This window comes from Urocitellus parryii, chromosome 6 (genome assembly GCF_045843805.1).
Source record: "Urocitellus parryii isolate mUroPar1 chromosome 6, mUroPar1.hap1, whole genome shotgun sequence".
NCBI classification, from domain to species: domain Eukaryota; kingdom Metazoa; phylum Chordata; class Mammalia; order Rodentia; family Sciuridae; genus Urocitellus; species Urocitellus parryii.
This window is the reverse complement of record NC_135536.1, coordinates 47,038,033-47,057,092: the sequence shown is the minus strand read 5'-3', so window position 1 is coordinate 47,057,092 and position 19,060 is coordinate 47,038,033. Positions and strand designations below refer to the sequence as shown.

General features: G+C 38.0%; 2 protein-coding genes and 1 non-coding gene across 6 annotated transcripts in view; 1 reads left to right on the top strand and 2 right to left on the bottom strand.

Annotated features, from left to right (window-relative positions):
* Positions 1-15,120, bottom strand: part of Prorp (protein only RNase P catalytic subunit) — a 146,951-nt gene extending 131,831 nt beyond the window's left edge. Inside the window, exons 1-4 of one of the 3 annotated variants that reach the window (XM_026413718.2) lie at positions 15,044-15,120; positions 12,993-14,256; positions 8,590-8,637; positions 7,669-7,801 (exon numbers count right to left, since the gene is read on the bottom strand). In XM_026413718.2, the coding sequence (XP_026269503.1) occupies positions 7,669-7,801; positions 8,590-8,637; positions 12,993-13,981 (1,170 nt within the window). In that variant the 5' untranslated portion in view covers positions 13,982-14,256; positions 15,044-15,120. Of the gene's footprint in view, positions 1-7,668; positions 7,802-8,589; positions 8,638-12,992; positions 14,257-14,618; positions 14,792-15,039 lie in introns of those variants that run through there. The other 2 variants (XM_077799604.1, XM_026413716.2) reach the window with 2 other exon arrangements.
* Positions 6,874-6,957, bottom strand: LOC113200943 (small nucleolar RNA SNORA31). Its single transcript, XR_003303099.1, has one exon. It is a non-coding gene; the product is annotated as a small nucleolar RNA SNORA31 (small nucleolar RNA).
* Position 15,121: 1 nt separating the features above from the next.
* Ppp2r3c (protein phosphatase 2 regulatory subunit B''gamma) overlaps positions 15,122-19,060 on the top strand; it is a 29,827-nt gene continuing 25,888 nt past the window's right edge. For both annotated transcript variants that reach the window (XM_026413758.2, XM_026413755.2), the window contains exon 1: positions 15,122-15,264. In XM_026413758.2, coding sequence (XP_026269543.1) covers positions 15,207-15,264 — 58 coding nt within the window. In that variant the 5' untranslated portion in view covers positions 15,122-15,206. The remainder of the gene's footprint in view (positions 15,265-19,060) is intronic.

The following is a 19,060-nucleotide window of genomic DNA, read 5'->3' as shown; positions in this document are numbered from 1 at the left end:
ATGCCCATCTTGGGAACTCTTGGAACAAAGGCATCAATTTGAGACTGCCCAGCGGCTGTGTGATGCCCTGTTCAAAAGGAGGTAATGTGCCAGCCACAGAAATTATCAGTTCATGACCTAGAAGTTCAGACACCAGCTGCTTGGGGGGTAGAGAATTATGGGAGCAAGCTGATAGTTCTAATTGGGCTGTTTATACCCTCAGCTTCAGTTCTGTTTATCTTGAAGAAACTTTCTCATAATAAATGCTTTTTTTTTTCCTCACAATGCCTTTACTTATCTTTTTGTGGTGCTGAGGATTGAACTCAGTTCCTCACATGTGCAAGACAAGCACTCTACCACTGAGTTACAACCCCAGCCCTCACAATAAATTCTTTTGATGTTAAAAATTATATAATAAACATGCCAAGCTTGTTCGTGGTCACTATCTCCCTATCAGGGTTGATAGTGAACCGCTGAGGCCTGGCTTTTTCTCTATTTGTGTTTTTGTCTGTCCTTTCTTCATCCCCTCACCATCCTATTTGGTTACTTGAATTAATGGCCATGTAGGTTGAGGCAATTGACTATACTAAGTATTGGCCATAATATGAAGCTACTGTAATATGCATACACTGCTGATAGGAATATAAATGTTACAACCACTTTAGAAATCAGGTTGGCAGTTTCTTAAAATATTACACATACCCTTGTCATAGGACCCAAACATTCTGGTCCTACCTATAGTCACAAAAAAAGCTGTAGCAGATTGAATAGTGAGTATTCCCTCACGATTCATGCCCACTAGAAACCTCAGGAAGCGACCTTATTTGGAGAGAGTCTTTGAAGATGCAATTACTTATAATGAGGTCTTAATGGATTAGAGCAAACTATAAATCCAATGGCTAGAGCTCTTATAAAAAGAGATGACAGAGATACGCAAAGAAGGTCATGTGAAGACAGAGGAAAAAAATGGATGGTGCAGCTAAAAGCCAAGGAACACCTGCAATGTCCAGGAGCCAAAAGTTTCAGGAGCTAGCAAAAGGGAAGGAGGGGTTCTTTCCTAGTCTTCAGAAGAAGCATGGCCCTAGCAACACCTTAATTCCAGACCTCTATCCTACAGAACAGTGAGAGAATAAACTTCTGTCATTGTAATTCACATGATTTGTGGTAATTTGTTAGGGCAGTCCTGGGAACTAATACAAAAATATAAAGTACAAAAACTTGTATTAGAATATTCTGACCAGCTTCATTCATAATGGCCCCCAAATAAGAGAATGTTCATCAAAAAATGAATGAATATATGAATCTTCTTTTTATGTCCACATAATACTATTCTGGGATAAAAATCAAAGAATGTTAAATGGAATTCAAAATGAGACAGATGGGATTTGAGGGTCTGTTACACTGCACTGAACAGTCTGTGTTGCTCTAACTGTTCTACTAAATGGAACTACTTTTTGACCTTTTATCCTTTGTTGGTGCTCCCCATTCCACACCCACCAAGTTCTGAACCCATTACTCGTCCCACTCTCTTCCTTGATGAACTCAGGCATTCCTATGGTTTAATTTACTGTAGTGATGATGCCCCCTGAAACCTCTAACAGTAGTTCTCTTCTCCAAGCTGGACCCCAAGTCCTTGATCTTCTGCTGGCACTAAAACCCAATATACCAGAAATTAAAGTATTATCTTCTCCTCATACCTATTCCTCATAGATGGAACAGGTAATTCCAGAGGGATGAAAGAAAACGAATAAGGGAGTGTATAGTATATTCAAAGGCATTTAAACCAAATTAATGAAAAGAAAGCAATCAGATAATTAGACATCCCATAGTCACTATTCAAAATGTGTCCAAAGACCAAAATCACATCAACTGGGAACTTGTTTGAAATATATGTTTGAAATAAGATTTCTAGGCCCCATTCCAAACAATGAAATCAGAATTTGCATTTTAACAATTTATGAAGCCCCATACAAGATTAATTGTCCAGACTTCTTTAAAAAGTCTGTCACAGGTTCTGGGTGTGGTAATGATCTTCATGTCTACAACTTACTTTTTTTAAAGAAATATATTTGTTTTTTAGTTGTAGACAGACACAATACCTTTATTTATTGTTTTATGTGGTGCTGAGGATCAAACCCAGTGCCTCACACATGCAAGAAAATCCTCTACCAATTGAGCCACAACCTCAGCCCCTACAACTTAGTTTTAAATGGTTCATAAACATATACACACAGAGAAAACCAATGTGGCATAACATTAACAGTTATTTAGATGAAGGTGTCCAAGTATGTAGGTGTCCATTCTGTTAATTTTTTCATTTTTTCTGTGAATTAAAAATGTCATCCAAATAAAAAGATGCAAAATGGGAAGAATATGCACTATTCTACAGCAGAAAGGGTTAAGTTTTTTATAACAACCAGCATGATTTATACAACCATGTATTTATCTTAGCACCTAGTTCAAAAGACACACATGAGTGTTCAATAGACATTTGTTATACTAAAAGGGAATTTGTTGGGCTGAGGCTATAGCTCAGTTGGTAAAGTGCTTGCCTCGCATGCACAAGACCCTGGGTTCAATCTCACCACACACACATACACACACACACACACACACACACACACACAGGAATTTGTTTAAGTCAGAGATTCCCAAGGTATTAATAGCTGTGACAATCAGCTGGCTGTCAGGTATATATGCATTTATGGACTGTACTGTAAGAGTATGATGGCAAAGGTTTTAGGGTTAGTCAGACCTGGATTTTATTAGCAAGGTACCGTTGGTTTAATTTACTGTAGTGATGATGCCCCCTGAAACCTCCAACAGTAGTTCTCTTCTCCAAGTTGGACCCCAAGTCCTGGATCTTCTGCTGGTACTAAAACCCAATGTACCAGAAATTAAAGTATTATCTTCTCCTCATACTTATTCCTAATAGATGGAACAGGTAATTCCAGGGGGATGAAAGAAAAGGACTCCACATGGAAAATAATAATAAAATAGTATCTTATAGGATAGTTATAAGGATTAAATGAGATGTAAGATAATTAATGTACTTAACGTTACTTAATAAATGTTAATTGTCAACCACAAAGTTAGATAAAAGGTATTCTATAAAATGGATATGTTGTTTTTGTGGACAAGATTTTGACTTTAAAGGTCTTCATATATAGACCATATACTATGTCACAGGGCAACTCTTAGACAATACAAAGGGGTAGAGATAATACCATGCATCTTATCTGATCATAATGGAATGAAACTGAAAATCAATGATAAAAGAAGAAAGGAAAAAGCAAGCATCACCTGGAGAATGAACAATAGGTTGCTGAGTGATCAATGGGTTTTAGAAGACATCAAGGAGGAAATTAAAAAATTCCTAGAGTTAAATGAAAACACAGACACAACATATCGGAATCTATGGGACACATTGAAAGCAGTTCTAAGAGGAAAATTCATTGCTTGGAGTTCATTCCTCAAAAAAAGAAAAAACCAACAAATAAATGATCTCATACTTCATCTCAAAATCCTAGAAAAAGAAGAGCAAAACAACAGCAAAAGAAGTAGAAGGCAAGAAATAATTAAAATCAGAGCTGAAATTAATGAAATTGAAACAAAAGAAACAATTGAAAAAATTGACAAAACTAAAAGCTGGTTCTTTGAAAAAATAAATAAAATTGACAGACCCTTAGCCATGCTAACGAAGAGAAGAAGAGAGAGAACCCAAATTACTAGCATACGGGATGAAAAAGGCAATATCACAACAGACACTTCAGAAATACAGAAGATAATCAGAAATTACTTTGAATCCTTATACTCCAATAAAATAGAAGATAGTGAAGGCATAGATAAATTCCTTGAGTCCTATGATCTGCCCAGATTGAGCCAGGAGGATATAGACAACCTAAACAGACCAATAACAATAGAGGAAATAGAAGAAACCATCAAAAGACTACCAACTAAGAAAAGCCCAGGACCGGATGGGTATACAGCAGAGTTTTACAAAACCTTTAAAGAGGAACTAACACCAATACTTTTCAAGCTATTTCAGGAAATAGAAAAAGAGGGAGAACTTCCAAATTCATTCTACGAGGCCAACATCACCTTGATTCCGAAACCAGACAAAGACACATCAAAGAAGGAAAACTACAGACCAATATCTCTAATGAACCTTGACGCAAAAATCCTCAATAAAATTCTGGCGAATCGGATTCAAATACATATCAAAAAAATTATACATCATGATCAAGTAGGATTCATCCCTGGGATGCAAGGCTGGTTTAATATACGGAAATCAATAAATGTTATTCACCACATCAATAGACTTAAAAATAAGAACCATATGATAATCTCAATAGATGCAGAAAAAGCATTCGACAAAGTACAGCATCCCTTCATGTTCAAAACGCTAGAAAAATTAGGGATAACAGGATCATACCTCAACATTGTAAAAGCAATCTATGATAAGCCACAGGCCAGCATCATTCTGAATGGAGAAAAATTGAAGGCATTCCCTCTAAGATCTGGTACAAGACAGGGATGCCCTCTCTCACCACTTCTGTTCAACATAGTCCTCGAAACACTGGCCAGAGCAATTAGACAGTCAAAAGAAATTAAAGGCATAAAAATAGGAAAAGAAGAACTTAAATTATCACTATTTGCAGATGATATGATTCTATACCTAGCAGACCCAAAAGGGTCTACAAAGAAGCTATTAGAGCTAATAAATGAATTCAGCAAAGTGGCAGGATATAAGATCAACACGCATAAATCAAAGGCATTCCTGTATATCAGTGACAAATCCTCTGAAACGGAAATGAGGACAACTACTCCATTCACAATATCCCCCCAAAAAATAAAATACTTGGGAATCAACCTAACAAAAGAGGTGAAAGATTTATACAATGAAAATTACAGAACCCTAAAGAAAGACATAGAAGAAGACCTTAGAAGATGGAAAAACATACCCTGCTCATGGATAGGCAGAACTAACATCATCAAAATGGCGATATTACCAAAAGTTCTCTATAAGTTCAATGCAATGCCAATCAAAATCCCAACAGCATATCTTGTAGAAATAGATAAAAGAATCATGAAATTCATATGGAATAATAAAAGACCCAGAATAGCAAAAACAATACTAAGCAGGAAGTGTGAATCAGGCGGTATAGCGATACCAGACTTCAAACTATACTACAGAGCAATAGTAACAAAAACAGCATGGTACTGGTACCAAAACAGGCGGGTGGACCAATGGTACAGAATAGAGGACACAGTAACCAATCCACAAAACTACAACTATCTTATTTTTTATAAAGGGGCTAAAAGCATGCAATGGAGGAAGGATAGCATCTTCAACAAATGGTGCTGGGAAAACTGGAAATCCATTTGCACCAAAATGAATCTGAATCCCTATCTCTCGCCGTGCACAAAAGTTAACTCAAAATGGATCAAGGAGCTTGATATTAAATCAGAGACACGGCATCTGATAGAAGAAAAAGTTGGTTATGATCTACACGCTGTGGGATCGGGCTCCAAATTCCTCAATAGGACACCCATAGCGCTAGAGTTAACAAATAGAATCAACAAATGGGACTTACTCAAACTAAAAAGTTTTTTCTCAGCAAAAGAAACAATAAGAGAGATAAATAGGGAGCCTACATCCTGGGAACAAATCTTTACTCCACACACTTCAGATAGAGCCCTAATAACCAGAATATACAAAGAACTCAAAAAATTAGACAATAAGATAACAAATAACCCAATCAATAAATGGGCCAAGGACCTGAACAGACACTTCTCAGAGGAGGACATACAATCAATCAACAAGTACATGAAAAAATGCTCACCATCGCTAGCAGTCAGAGAAATGCAAATCAAAACTACCCTAAGATACCATCTCACTCCAGTAAGACTGGCAGCCATTAGGAAGTCAAACAACAATAAGTGCTGGAGAGGATGCGGGGAAAAGGGCACTCTTGTTCATTGCTGGTGGGACTGCAAATTGGTGCAGCCAATTTGGAAAGCAGTATGGAGATTTCTCGGAAAGCTGGGAATGGAACCACCATTTGACCCAGCTATTCCCCTTCTCGGTCTATTCCCTAAAGCCCTAACAAGAGCATGCTACAGGGACACTGCTACATCGATGTTCATAGCAGCTCAATTCACGATAGCAAGACTGTGGAACCAGCCTAGATGCCCTTCAATAGATGAATGGATAAAAAAAATGTGGCATTTATACACTATGGAGTATTACTCTGCATTAAAAAATGACAAAATTATAGAATTTGGAGGGAAATGGATGGCATTAGAGCAGATTATGCTAAGTGAAGCTAGTCAATCTTTAAAAAACAAATACCAAGTGACTCCTTTGATATAAGGGGTGTAAACAAGGACAGGGTAGGGACGAAGAGCTTGAGAAGAATATTTACAGTAAACAGGGATGAGAGGTGGGAGGGAAAGGGAGTGAGAAGGGAAATTGCATGGAAATGGAAGGCGATCCTCAGGGTTATACAAAATGTCATATAAGAGGTAAGGAGGGGTAAGTCAAGAGAATACAAATGGAAGACATGATTTACAGTAGAAGGGGTAGAGAGAGAAAAGGGGAGGGGAGGGGAGGGGAGGGGAGGGGAGGGGAGGGGAGGGGGATAGTAGACAATAGGACAGACAGCAGAATACATCAGACACTAGAAAGGCAATATGTCAATCAATGGAAGGGTAACTGATGTGATACAGCAATTTGTATACGGGGTAAAAGCGGGAGTTCATAATCCACTTGAATCAAACCGTGTAATATGATGTATTAAGAACTATGTAATGTTATGAACGACCAATAAAAAAAAAAAAAAAAAAAAAGGTCTTCATATGACCTAGGGAGATTTTTTTTTTCTTTCCTACAGATGTATTCCCCAATTCAATCTGGACTGCCACAAAAACAGAAAGTGCAGAGATTTTTCCTTTGTATCCTATCTAGGGATATTTTATAAAAATTAAAATGAAAAGTCAAGGGGAGTGCCAAAACAATTTTTGCTTCTTATTTTTACTTGATAAAAGGAAAAAAAAAAAGAATTTAGAAAGATAATCCCCATGGATGACCAATACAAAAGTATCTTCCCTCTTCAATTTCATCTCAGTACCTATCATAAAGAACTGAAGATTGGCAAGATAAAACTATTATATATGACTTAGCGAATCAAATTCATTGTTAAGAAAATGTGTGAGCAATTTTAATAAGTTACCCCAAACTACCTTGACTAGAAAAGTTGTTTTTATAGGAGTTTACTGAAAAGTTTTCTGGAAGCACTTAGAGAAAGAATAAGCATCTGTCTTTTTATTTTACTTGCACCTATTACACCTACATGTAACAGGACTGACTTCAATAGATGATAGTATAAACCAATTATTCTATGAAATTCTAAAGTAATCTCTGAAAGGTTGACAACTGTGGCCACAGGCCAAATCCAGCCTATTGCTTGTTTCTGTGATCAGTTTTAATGGAACACAGCCACATTCATTTGTTTATATTTTGTCGATGCCTATTTTAACTACAACAGCAGAATCAAAAAGCTACATTAGAGATTATATAGCCCAGAAACCATGTAATATTTATTATCTGTTCTTTATAGGGAAAGAATCGCTGGGTCCTGCCCTAGACAAGCAATCCAAGAATATAACAAAGACTGTTAGACTCACCTGAGGTGTTGTCTTTTTATATTGGTCTCCTCCATCTATTACATCCCTTATGATTTTTCTCTTAAGAAATTCATACTCTTCTGGACTCAAATGAATAGACTCCATGGTTTTTCCACAGCATGAACACTGACCACTGTAATTAAAATTTTTTAAGTTAAATAATGCTCTGGAAAAGTACTTTTTCTAAAATTAGTAATTCTAAGGCACAAATAAAGTGAAAGGTAATAGAAAAGAACATGAAAACATTTTTGATCATCACATGCATCTGATTTCTTTTTTCTTCTTTTTTTAGTTATACATGGGTACAACATCTTTATTTTGCTTTTTTTATTTTTATGTGGTGCTAAGGGTCAAACCCAGTGCTTCACATGCGAGAGGTAAGCATTCTGCCACTGAGCCACAACCCCAGCCTGCATCTGATTTCTTGAAAGCCTGAAAATATCACATATTAGTGTGCCAGAAAACCAAAAAAAAAAAGTAAACGGTAGGCATTGGATGAAAATTTTTAAATAGTTCCTAAAACACAACTGTGTCTCAAATCTCCAGGTGCAAACATCTCTAAGGCTTCACAGTGGTTTATGGTACCAACAGGAAGGAAAAACATTTTGAGCACTGTAAAGTCTCCATATACAAAAAAAAAAAAAAAATGGCTCTTTCCTGGGGCACTCTAATTATATACTCTATTTTTTTTTTTTTTTTAGTTGTCGATGGATCTTTGTTTATTTATATGCAGTGCTGAGAACTGAACCCAATGCCTCACACATGTTAGGCAAGCACACAACCACTGAGCTACAACCCCAGCCCTATTACATACTCTTAATTATCTTATTTCCTAAAGGGTTCTTTCATATTTTCAAATCGATAGCAATAAAACTTACTAACCCTGAATCAAACAAGTTAAAAATAAATATTATCCTTTACCTTTTCTGGATTGTGGTGAATTGTCCTTTCCATTGTTTTTCAGGAATACTATTAAAAAAAAATGAATCAAATCATGGATTAGATTCCTACTGAATTGAAAAATATTCATTGTATTTAGAAACTCTGTAATAACTCTGAAGGATCAGGATACTTTCCTAGAATGGTTTAATTACAAGAGTGGTTGCTATACTGTGTTGGGGCTACAGAGCAAATGGTATCCTCCACTGGGTCTCCTCCTTCCTATTGGTTCACCTGTAATCCAATCCTCAACTTCTTCAAGTCTAAATCTACCTTCACTGGAGCTATATAAAAAGCAGATGATCTTAATAATACAACCTCTAAATCAAACTCAACTCTAACCTTCTCCATAGTTGCTAAAGTGTGCTCCTACTCAGGATAATTTCTCTCATCTCTCATACTATTCTTATAGATCACTGTTATTTAACAGATCAGGTTTTGTATTCCTAATTAGGTTGAGAATGCCATCATAAAAGATTTCATATCACAAAATACTTATAGTGTCAGACCAGGATGCAAGAAAAGACCACTGACTCCAATTAAAATCAAATTAAAGCAAGCTTATTTTTTCGACAGGCCAGGCTGCCTCTCCCACCCAAAACTTCGGGAACAAGACAGCACCTGCAGCTTTCCTGCAGCCCAGCTTTATAGTCCAGAAAGTTACACAAAGGGGGTTTACAGAAAACAGAACTCTGACAAGCATAACACTAATGGTAGTTTAAATTTTCGCTGGCCCCGACATCAGAATTTATGAAGGTCATTAGAGCCTCAGAGAGGGTTGTTATCTGGCCAGGGAAGGCCAAGATTTGTGAGGCATCACTAAAGTCTCAGAGAGGGCTGCTATCTGGTCAGAGGGCCAGGCATGGGTGAGTTCAAGGCACGGGCAGGCATTCCTAGCAGGTTCAGAATTTGCAGTAATTTATAGTAAAGCCGAAATTATCTTTTCATGGCTTTGTGGCGAGATGGCTCCCAATTTTAAGAAAAGATCAGGTTGGGTCTATCCATGGTGCCTAGACTAACTGAAGTCATTCAAAAATTATGATTTATTTTCTTAATTAACTTTCCTCTTTCATTTTTACCATCAGTTCTTATTGATTCCAATTCCCTCACTCCCCAGTTCTTAATTCAGGACCTCATCATCTCCCACCCACTAAAATTGCATTTAAACAGGTATTCCTGTTTTCAATATTAATCCTTCTCCATTCTATTCTTCTCATTGTTTTTGCAATAACCTTTCTAAAACTCCACTCCAAAACCAGCATTCTTGGTAACAGAATAAAATCTGAAGATTTTCACACTTTGGCTCCTCCTCTGTTGATATTGTCAAGATATTTAAGCATAATTGCTACTTCAAAGCTCTGGAAAACATATGTTATAAAAAGGAAGAGAAAAAAGAGGAAGGAAAGGGCCTGAAGTCCACTAATGATGAAGAAATGAGAACAAAGACTAAACCAATAAATAGATACAAAAACAAAGTGAAAGCAGAGAGCTTTGGAAAGCAGCCAAACCATGAAAGATCCAAACCCAGGAAGATGAAGTTTTAATTTTGATACTTGCATATCATATTTGATCAGGAATCTCATCCCATTTAACCCATAGAAGTTGATAGAATGCAGAGATTAAACAGAATAAATATAAGTACATTATCCCAGTCATTAGACTTCAAACAGAACTTCTAAAACTACTAATATGGCCTAAGGACAGCTCTAGTCACATATCCTTTTTTTCTTTTTGGCCCTGGGGAATTGAACCCAGAGGCAATTTACCATTGAGCTACATTCCCAGATCTATTTACTTTTTATTTTGAGATAGAATCTCACTAAATTGTTGGCCTCAAACTTGTGAACCTCATGCTTCAGCCTCCAAAGTCGCAGGGATTGTGTGCTACACTATACCTGGCTATCCTTTTGTTTCTATGAACTTGGCCACAAATATTCTTTTTTTTTAATTTTTATTTATTTTTTTACATGAGCTCTATTATTATTATTAACATTATAATTTTTATAAATCTTTATACCACAATTTATCATATCTCTGTATACAAGATATGTTGACACCAAACTCACATCTTTATACATGTATTTTGTACAACGATGAGGGGCTCCTTCCACCATCCATGCAATTCCCCTTTCCCTCCCTTTCCCTCCCACCCCTCTTCCCTATCTAGAGGTAATCTCTTCCCATGCTCTTCCTCCCTACCCCATTTTGAGTCATCCCCCTTATATCAGAGAAGACATTCAGCATTTGTTTTTTGGGGATTGGCTAACTTCACTTAGCATAATCTGTTCAAATGCCATCCATTTCTCTGCAAATGCCATGATCTTATTATTTTTTAGTGCTGAGTAATATTGCATTGTGTATAAATGCCACATTTTTTTTTATCCATTCATCCATTGAAGGGCTCCACAGTTTAGCTATTGTTTATGCTATAAACACTGATGTGGCTGTGTCCCTATAGTATGCTGTTTTTAGGTCCTTTGGGTATAGTCAGAGAAGAGGAATAGCTGGGACAAATGGTCCTTGGGATGCAAGGTTGGTTCAACATATGGAAATCAAGAAATTTAACTCATCATATCAACAGACTTAAAGATAAGAACCATATGATCATCTCCATAGATGCAGAAAAAGCATTTGACAAAATACAGCTCCCCTTTATGTTCAAAACACTAGAAAAACTAGGGATAACAGGAACTTACCTCAACATTGTAAAGGCTATCTACGCTAAGCCTCAGGCCAGCATCATTCTAAACAGAGAAAAACTGAAGGTATTTCCTCTAAAATCTGGAACAAGACAAGGATGCCCTCTCTCACCACTTCTATTCAACATAGTTCTTGAAATACTGGCCATGGCAATTAGACAGACAAAAGAAATTAACGGAATAACTATTTGAAAAGAGGAACTTAAACTAGCACTATTTGCTGATATGATTCTATACCTAAAAGACCCAAAAAAACTCTACCAAGAAACTTCTAGAACTAGTAAATGAATTCAGCAAAGTGGCAGGATACAAAATCAACACCCATAAATCAAAAGCATTCCTGTATATCAGTGACAAATTCTCTGAAAAGGAAATGAGGAAGACTACCCCATTCACAATATCCTCAAAAAAAAAATAAAAAATAAAATACTTGGGAATCAACAAAAGAGATGAAAGATCTATACAATGAAAACTATAGAACCCTAAAGAGAGAAATAGAGGAAGACCTTAGTAAGAAGATGGAAAGATCTACCTTGCTCATGGATAGGCAGAATTAATATTATTAAAATGACCATATTACCAAAAGCACTATACAGGTTCAATGCAATTCCGATCAAAATCCCAATGGCATTCCTCATAGAAATAGAAAAAGCAATTATGAAATTAATCTGGAAAAATAAGAGACCCAGAATAGCTAAAGCAATTCTAAGCAGGAAGAGTAAAACAGGTGGTATCATACCAGACCTTAAACAGAGCAATAGTAACAACAACACATGGTACTGGCACCAAAACAGGCTGGTAGACCAATGGTATAGAACAGAGGACACAGAAACTAACCCACAAAATTACAACTACCTTATATTAGACAAAGGTGCCAAAAGCATACAGTGGAGAATGGATAGCATCTTCAACAAACGGTGCTGGGAAAACTAGAAATCCATATGCAACAAAATGAAATTGAATTCCTATCTCTCACCATGCACAAAAGTTAACTCAAAATGGATCAAGGATCTAGGAATCAAACCAGAGACTCTGTGTCTAAAGAAAAAAAAGTAGGCCCTAATCTCCATCACGTGGGGCTAGGCCCCAACTTCCTTAATAAGACTCCTATAGTACAAGAATTAAAACCAAGAATCAACAAATGGGATGGAGTCAAAATAAAAAGTTTTTTCTCAGCAAGAGAAATAATACTTGAGGTGAATAGGGAGCCTACATCCTGGGAACAAATTTTTACCCCTCACACATCAGATAGAGCTCTAATCTCTAGGGTATATAAAGAGCTCAACACAAATACTATTCTTAAGTATGTACATTATACTTGATGTCTCAGAAAACAAAATAAATGATCCTTATAAAAGGAAAAAATGGATAAAACTATAAATGCTCTATAATTTCCTTTTTATATGAATGGTACAGATTAATACAAATTGTTTATGCTACTCCCTTTTTTTGTAGTGCTGAGGTGCAAACCTTGTGCATGCTAGACACTCTACTGAGCTATAACCCCACATCCACATCTCTATTTGTTTTAAAGAGAGAAAACTTTGTCTTAAAGGGAAAACAAATCTTACTTAGAGATGGGGAAAAAAAAGCAAAATCTTAATAGACTGATTCTCAGCAACAACAAAAAGGGCTACTTTGGGGTATAACAAAATGAAAACACACATAAAGAAAAATCAAAATTACCTCTCAAACCATGTTTTTATACTGTGTGCAAATGACTCCCCAGGATATAGTTGATTATTTCTTAAATACAAAAGAATGTCAAGTAGTTTGCTGGAATAGTGATCATCCTTTATGTCTTTTCCAAAATCAAAGAAGGCTTTTAAAGTTTCCAACATAGGAATAAGATCATGACCGAGCAATTCCTGATACAAATTCCAGGCTGTGTTCACATCTTGATGAAGGAGAGCCCCTTGGATACAGTCATTATAGTTCTTTATTGAAGGGGTCATGACTTTTTTAATATCTTCTAATAGCATCAAGGCCTCTCTCCATCGGTCTGAATGCATCAATCCCCGAATAAGAAGACTGTAACCCCCAGATTCTAACCTCTTGTATCTGGCTCTCATGATTTCATAGACATCAATAACTTCTGAAGTCTGCTTATGAAAGACACAGAGATACAAATACCTGACCAGTAAATTATAGCCTACAATACCATTGTTTTTTGCTGCTACCCATGCCAGCAGAGATTTAGCCACATCTATAGGGCTATGGCAGCGAGCCATCTGTGAACTTATCCAATTTTCAAAATTGACCTTTCCTTTACAGTCTTCCTTAAGTTTATCCCACTCCTTGGAATTCAAAGGTTTTGTTGGGAGTTGAATAGAAATATTCTTCACAGGTGACAAGTCTTGATCATTACTCTGAGGATTCATCTGTGATCTCTTTTTAGCTGCTCCGGCTGCAAAAAGATGAGGAGAATCAGAAGAAACTTGCTTATTACTGCCCTCATCTCCTTTCCTGAGATATCTGGCCTTGGCAATTGATGGGTTCCCAGCTTTGGTACTTTGTGGAGACATGCTTTTGAGAGAAAACCATCTCTGTTGGTTCCTGATGCCACAGTAGTCTGAGAGGAAGAAGCAGCAAGAGTGCCCTGGGCTTAGCCCAAAGCATGGGCTGCACTTCCAAAGCTTAGAAAAGCTTTGAATACCTGACAACAAAAAAGTCATTATGCAGTGAGATCAGCACCTGTGATCAAGATGTTCCCCCAAAACGCCTACTTCCACAACAAAATTAAGGAATTGGGGTTTAGAGTAGTGGGTCAAAGCGCCACTTTTTAAAAAAGGAGACTCCGTTTCTATTACAGTCAAACCAAGGTTCTGCTTTGGAGGCTACCAACAGCAAAAAAAGCAATGATCAGGCGATATCCAACATCAGTCCTAAGTCCTAAGCCAGGAGACAAAGAAGGGATTTTCTGGTGTCTGTTATATTCCTGTCCGAGAACCTGAAGAAAAAAGCACAAGAAGGAAAACTGTTTGACTCAAGTGATTCACCACTATCCTCAAAAGGGGTTGGATCCCATAGGCGCTGGAAAGGAGGAATTAAACTCAAAACCAAACCAAGAGGCCCCCACCCCAGTCCCACTAGCAGCGACAGCGACTGAAAGCCATCTAGTGGCCCCTCTCCCCTGCCTAACAACTCTCCCCAGGCCGCCAAATTCGTCAGGTGGGGGAAGATGAGTCCTGGAGGAGGCGGGGGTGGGGGGGTCTGTCGCGCCAACAACTCAGATGAGAAAGCGTGGTCCTCGAAAGGTGCGGACACGACTATGTACGGATCTCTCTAAGTTCATTTCATTCAACAACTCACCACAGTACTCAGGCTTAACCCAACCTTAGACGCGGCGGAAACTACGGTGTCCACAACGCACCGCGCTACCGAGGGCACGCCGGGGAGTGGCACGCGTAGGGCAAGGCCTGGCGGCGAGAAAAAAGGCGATTTTGAAACGTGTAGTGGCGGAGGCGGGGTGGGATGGAAACAGCCCTACTGAAGCGTCTGTACATTCTAGAGACCGTTAGCGTCTCCAGAAGAATGAAAAAAAAAATTGTGTAGAAGGCGCGTCTCTCAAGCCGGAAGCACCCGTGAACTCCTGAATCACGTGGTGCATACGCTCCAAAGGCTCACCCTTAAGAAATACGAGGTCTTCCTTATTCTAGCCTTCAAAATCGGTTTTGCATTTTGCATCTCTGCTTCCCCCCAGATAGCATAATTGCTGTATCCTCCGTTACACCTACAGTGGCCGTTTTTTCCTTTAGCCAAGACTTCCGCCCACATCAAAGATGGCGGTTGGGCGGCCTTCTTAATCTCTACGGAGTTTGGCAGGGTCTGACGTCCGAGCTGGCGGGGTGGAGCGGTTAATAAACAGCAAATGCCGGAGCTACTGCGCGGAATTCTGCCATGGACTGGAAAGAAGTGCTTCGCAGGCGATTAGCGACGCCCAACACCGATCCAAACAGTGAGTTTGGGAGCCGCCTGCTGGGATAGCCCGGCCCTAAACTAGAGCAGGGGGAAAAAAGGGGAGGCGGAGCAAGTGAAAGCCCTACTTTCCACTTCTGACGTACCTCTGGACAAAGGAGGCGGAGTGGAGTATGCTTTGGGCTTCCAAAAAGATTGAACCACACTTCTTTAGCCTGAGCTTCTGACTTCCAGGGTCTTGATCTAGACTTGTGAGAAATAACAGAATAACCCTGGCTCCAACAACTCTTAAACCTCACTGGGACTTATAATTCATTGATCCTATGGCCTTTTTGCTGTCAAACTTTTCACTTTCCTCCTTCCCCGTTTTAGATTTTATATTCCTTTTTTACTTATCCCTTATCCTTCATACTTGGCATATAAACCCACCTGGTTAAATCTTTCCTATTATACGCTCTCACAAGGCTGCTGAAATTGGCTGGAGAAAAACAACTGTGGTGAATTGTCTCAATCCACCAACCTAAAGTGTTCCTCTAGGCATTCACTATACACTCAATTTCTCCCAAACCTCCAGTTTGTCCTCACCGTCAGCTGATGACCTTGTTTGCTTTTTAAAATATATCTCATTGAGAAAGTAGTAGTCGAAGGAGAACTTCACGTGTTCCCATTTACCATTTCTGTCAGCTGCTGGCCATGGGTGGCCACACACTTTGCCTCATTTGTCTGAATGAACAGTTCATGCTCCTACTCAAGAGGAGTAATTTCAGTATTGCACTAGATAACATAGATTCCATTCCCTTCCTTTTTTCCCCCTCCTTCCATGCTGGGAGTCAAACCCAAAGCCTTGTGCAAGTGTTCTACCATTAAGCTAAACCATTAGCTCTACACACATTCACTTTCTTTCACTGATTTCTCTCCATTTGTAACCTTCCTCTCATAATCATCAAAATTTCCTTGTCTTCTGGACCATTTCTTTTTTCTTTCTTTCTTTCTTCCTTTCTTTCTTCCTTCCTTCCTTCCTTCCTTCCTTCCTTCCTTCCTTCCTTCCTTCCTCCCTCCCTCCCTTCCTTCCTTCCCTCCCTCCCTCCTTCCCTCCTTCCATGAACCCCAGAAGTGCTTCTCCACTGAACTACGTCCCCAGTTGTCTTTTTTTTTCTTTTCAATTTTGAGACAGTGTCTTGCTAAATTGCTGAGGTTCTTAGTAAGTTGCTGAAGTTGACCTTGAATTTGTAATTCTCCTGCCTTAGCCTCCCCATTTGTTGAGATTACAGGTGTAAAACACTATGTCGTTCTATAATATTCCCCACATTAAGAAAAAGTTATTTGAACCCACAACCCCTTTAGCTTCTGCTGCATTTCTTTGAACTCTTTTGAGGCCTACTTCTGGCGCCAGGAATGTAGCTCAGTGGTAAAGTAAAATCTACAGCATAAACACACAAAAAAGGAATGCCTCTCAAACAAGTTGCCTGTACTTCTACTTTCTTTTCATCATATATATTTTTTTTAGTTGTAGATGGACACAATACCTTTATTTTGTTTATTTTTATATCGTGCCAGGATGGAACCCAGTGCCTATGCATGCTCAGCAAGTGTTCCACCACCGAGTCACAACCCTGGCCCCTCACCATAGTTCTTGAACATACTCCATTCTTTAACATATACTTATTGCATGCTTATTATGTACCAAGTAATATTCTAGTCTACAACAGTGAGTAAAACAACAAAAATCCCTCTACTTTTTGGGCATGATGGCATACATCTATAATCCCAACTACTCAGAAGACTGAGGCAAGAGTCAAGTTCCAGGCCAGCCTCAGCAATTTAAGGAAGCCCTGTCTCAAAATAAAAAGGGTTAGGGATGTAGCTTAGTGGTAAAGCATCTCTGGGTTTAATCCCTAGCACTTTTTTTTGGAGCAGGGGAAGGCCCAAACTCCCTGTCCTTGTATAATTTACACTTTAGTGTGGGGAGAGAAGAAAAACAACAACAAAAATAATAAGCTCTCTAGCTGGGCACTGTGGCGCAAGCCTGTGATCCCAGTGACTCAGGAGGCTGAGGCAGCAGGATCATGAGTTCAAAGCCAGCCTCAGCAAAAGTGAGGTACTAAGCAACTCAGTGAGACCTTGTCTCTAAATAAAATACAAAATAGGGCTGGGACTGTGGTTCAATGGTCAAATGTCCTTTAGTTCATTCATTCCCTGGTACCCACCCCCCACCAAAAAGAAAAAGTTATCTAGGTTGTACAGATAATAGCTCCTTTTTAAGGCCATTTCCGCGTCAGTGTATTAGATCCCATCCTTTGTGCTCAATCCCTTTTTTACCTACTCAAAGATGTACCTTTTTTTCCACATTTTTTATTGGTACATTAATAGTTGTACATAATGGTGTGATTTGTTGTCACATATTTTTACGTGCACATAATATAACAACATAATTTGGCCAATATCATTCTCCCCAATACTTTCTTCCTCCCTCTCCACCTCTCACCTCTTGGTCCCTTTTATCTACTGATCTTCATTTGATTTTCATGAGATCTGCTCCCATCTGTCTTTTCTTTTTTCCTCTCTAGTTTCCACATATGAGAGAAAACATATGACCCTTGACCTTCTGAGTTTCTCTTACTTTGCTTAACATAATAGTCTTTAGTTGCATCCATTTTTCTGCAAATGACATAATTTCATTTTTTCTTTATGGCTAAATGGAACTTCATTGTGCATATATACACATTTTCTTTATCTATTCATCCATCGATGGATACTTATTCTGGTTCCATAGTTTGGCTGTTGTGAATGTGCTGCTATAAACATGGGTAGGCATGTATCACTGTAGTATGATGACTTTTAATTTTCAGGATAAATACTGAGGAGTGGTATACCTAAATCATATGATGGTTCCATTCTAGTCTTTTAAGGAACCTCTATACTGATTTCCATAATGGTTGTACTAATTTACAATCCCACCAACAACGTACTCACATCTTCTCCAGCATTTATTATCATTTATATTCTTGATTCCTGTCTTTCTGACTGGTGTAAGCTGAAATCTCAGTGTAGTTTTGATTTGAGTTTCTCTAATTGCTAATGATGTTGAATATTTTTTCAATATATTTATTGATCATTTGTACTTCTTATTTTGAGAAGTGTTTATATAATTCCTCTGCCCATTTATTAATTGTATTATTTGTTTTTTTCATGTAAAGTTATTTGAGTTCTTTACATGTTCTAGATATTAATCTTCTGTCAGAAGAGTAGCTAGCAAAGATTTTTCTCCCATTTTGTGGGTTCTTTCTTAACATTCCTAATTGTATCCTTTGTTGTGTAGAAGCTTTTAATGATGCCATCCCATTTATTAACTCTTGGCATTATTTTCTTTAGAGGATCTCATAGTTGTATTCTTTTTTTTTCTTTTTTAAAGAGAGAGAGAGAGAGAGAGAGAGAATTTTTTTTTAATATTTATTTTTTAGTTTTCGGCGGACACAACATCTTTGTTTGTATGTGGTGCTGCAGATCGAACCCAGGCCGTGCATGCCAGCGAACACGCTACCGCTTGAGCCACATCCCCAGCCCCTTCATAGTTGTATTCTTAACAATTGCCTTCTTTCCTGCATCAGATTTTCTTAGTCATTCCTATTAGTATATAAAGGAAAATGTATTTTTTGATCTTAAACTTTAAAAAAATTTTTTTTAGTTGTAGATGAACACAATACCTTTCTTTTATGTATTTATTTTTGTGTGGTGCTGAGTATTGAACCCAGTACTTCACACATGCTAAGCAAGCACTCCCACCACTGAGCTACAACCCCATCTCCTTAAATAAACTTTTTTTGCATTTATTTCTA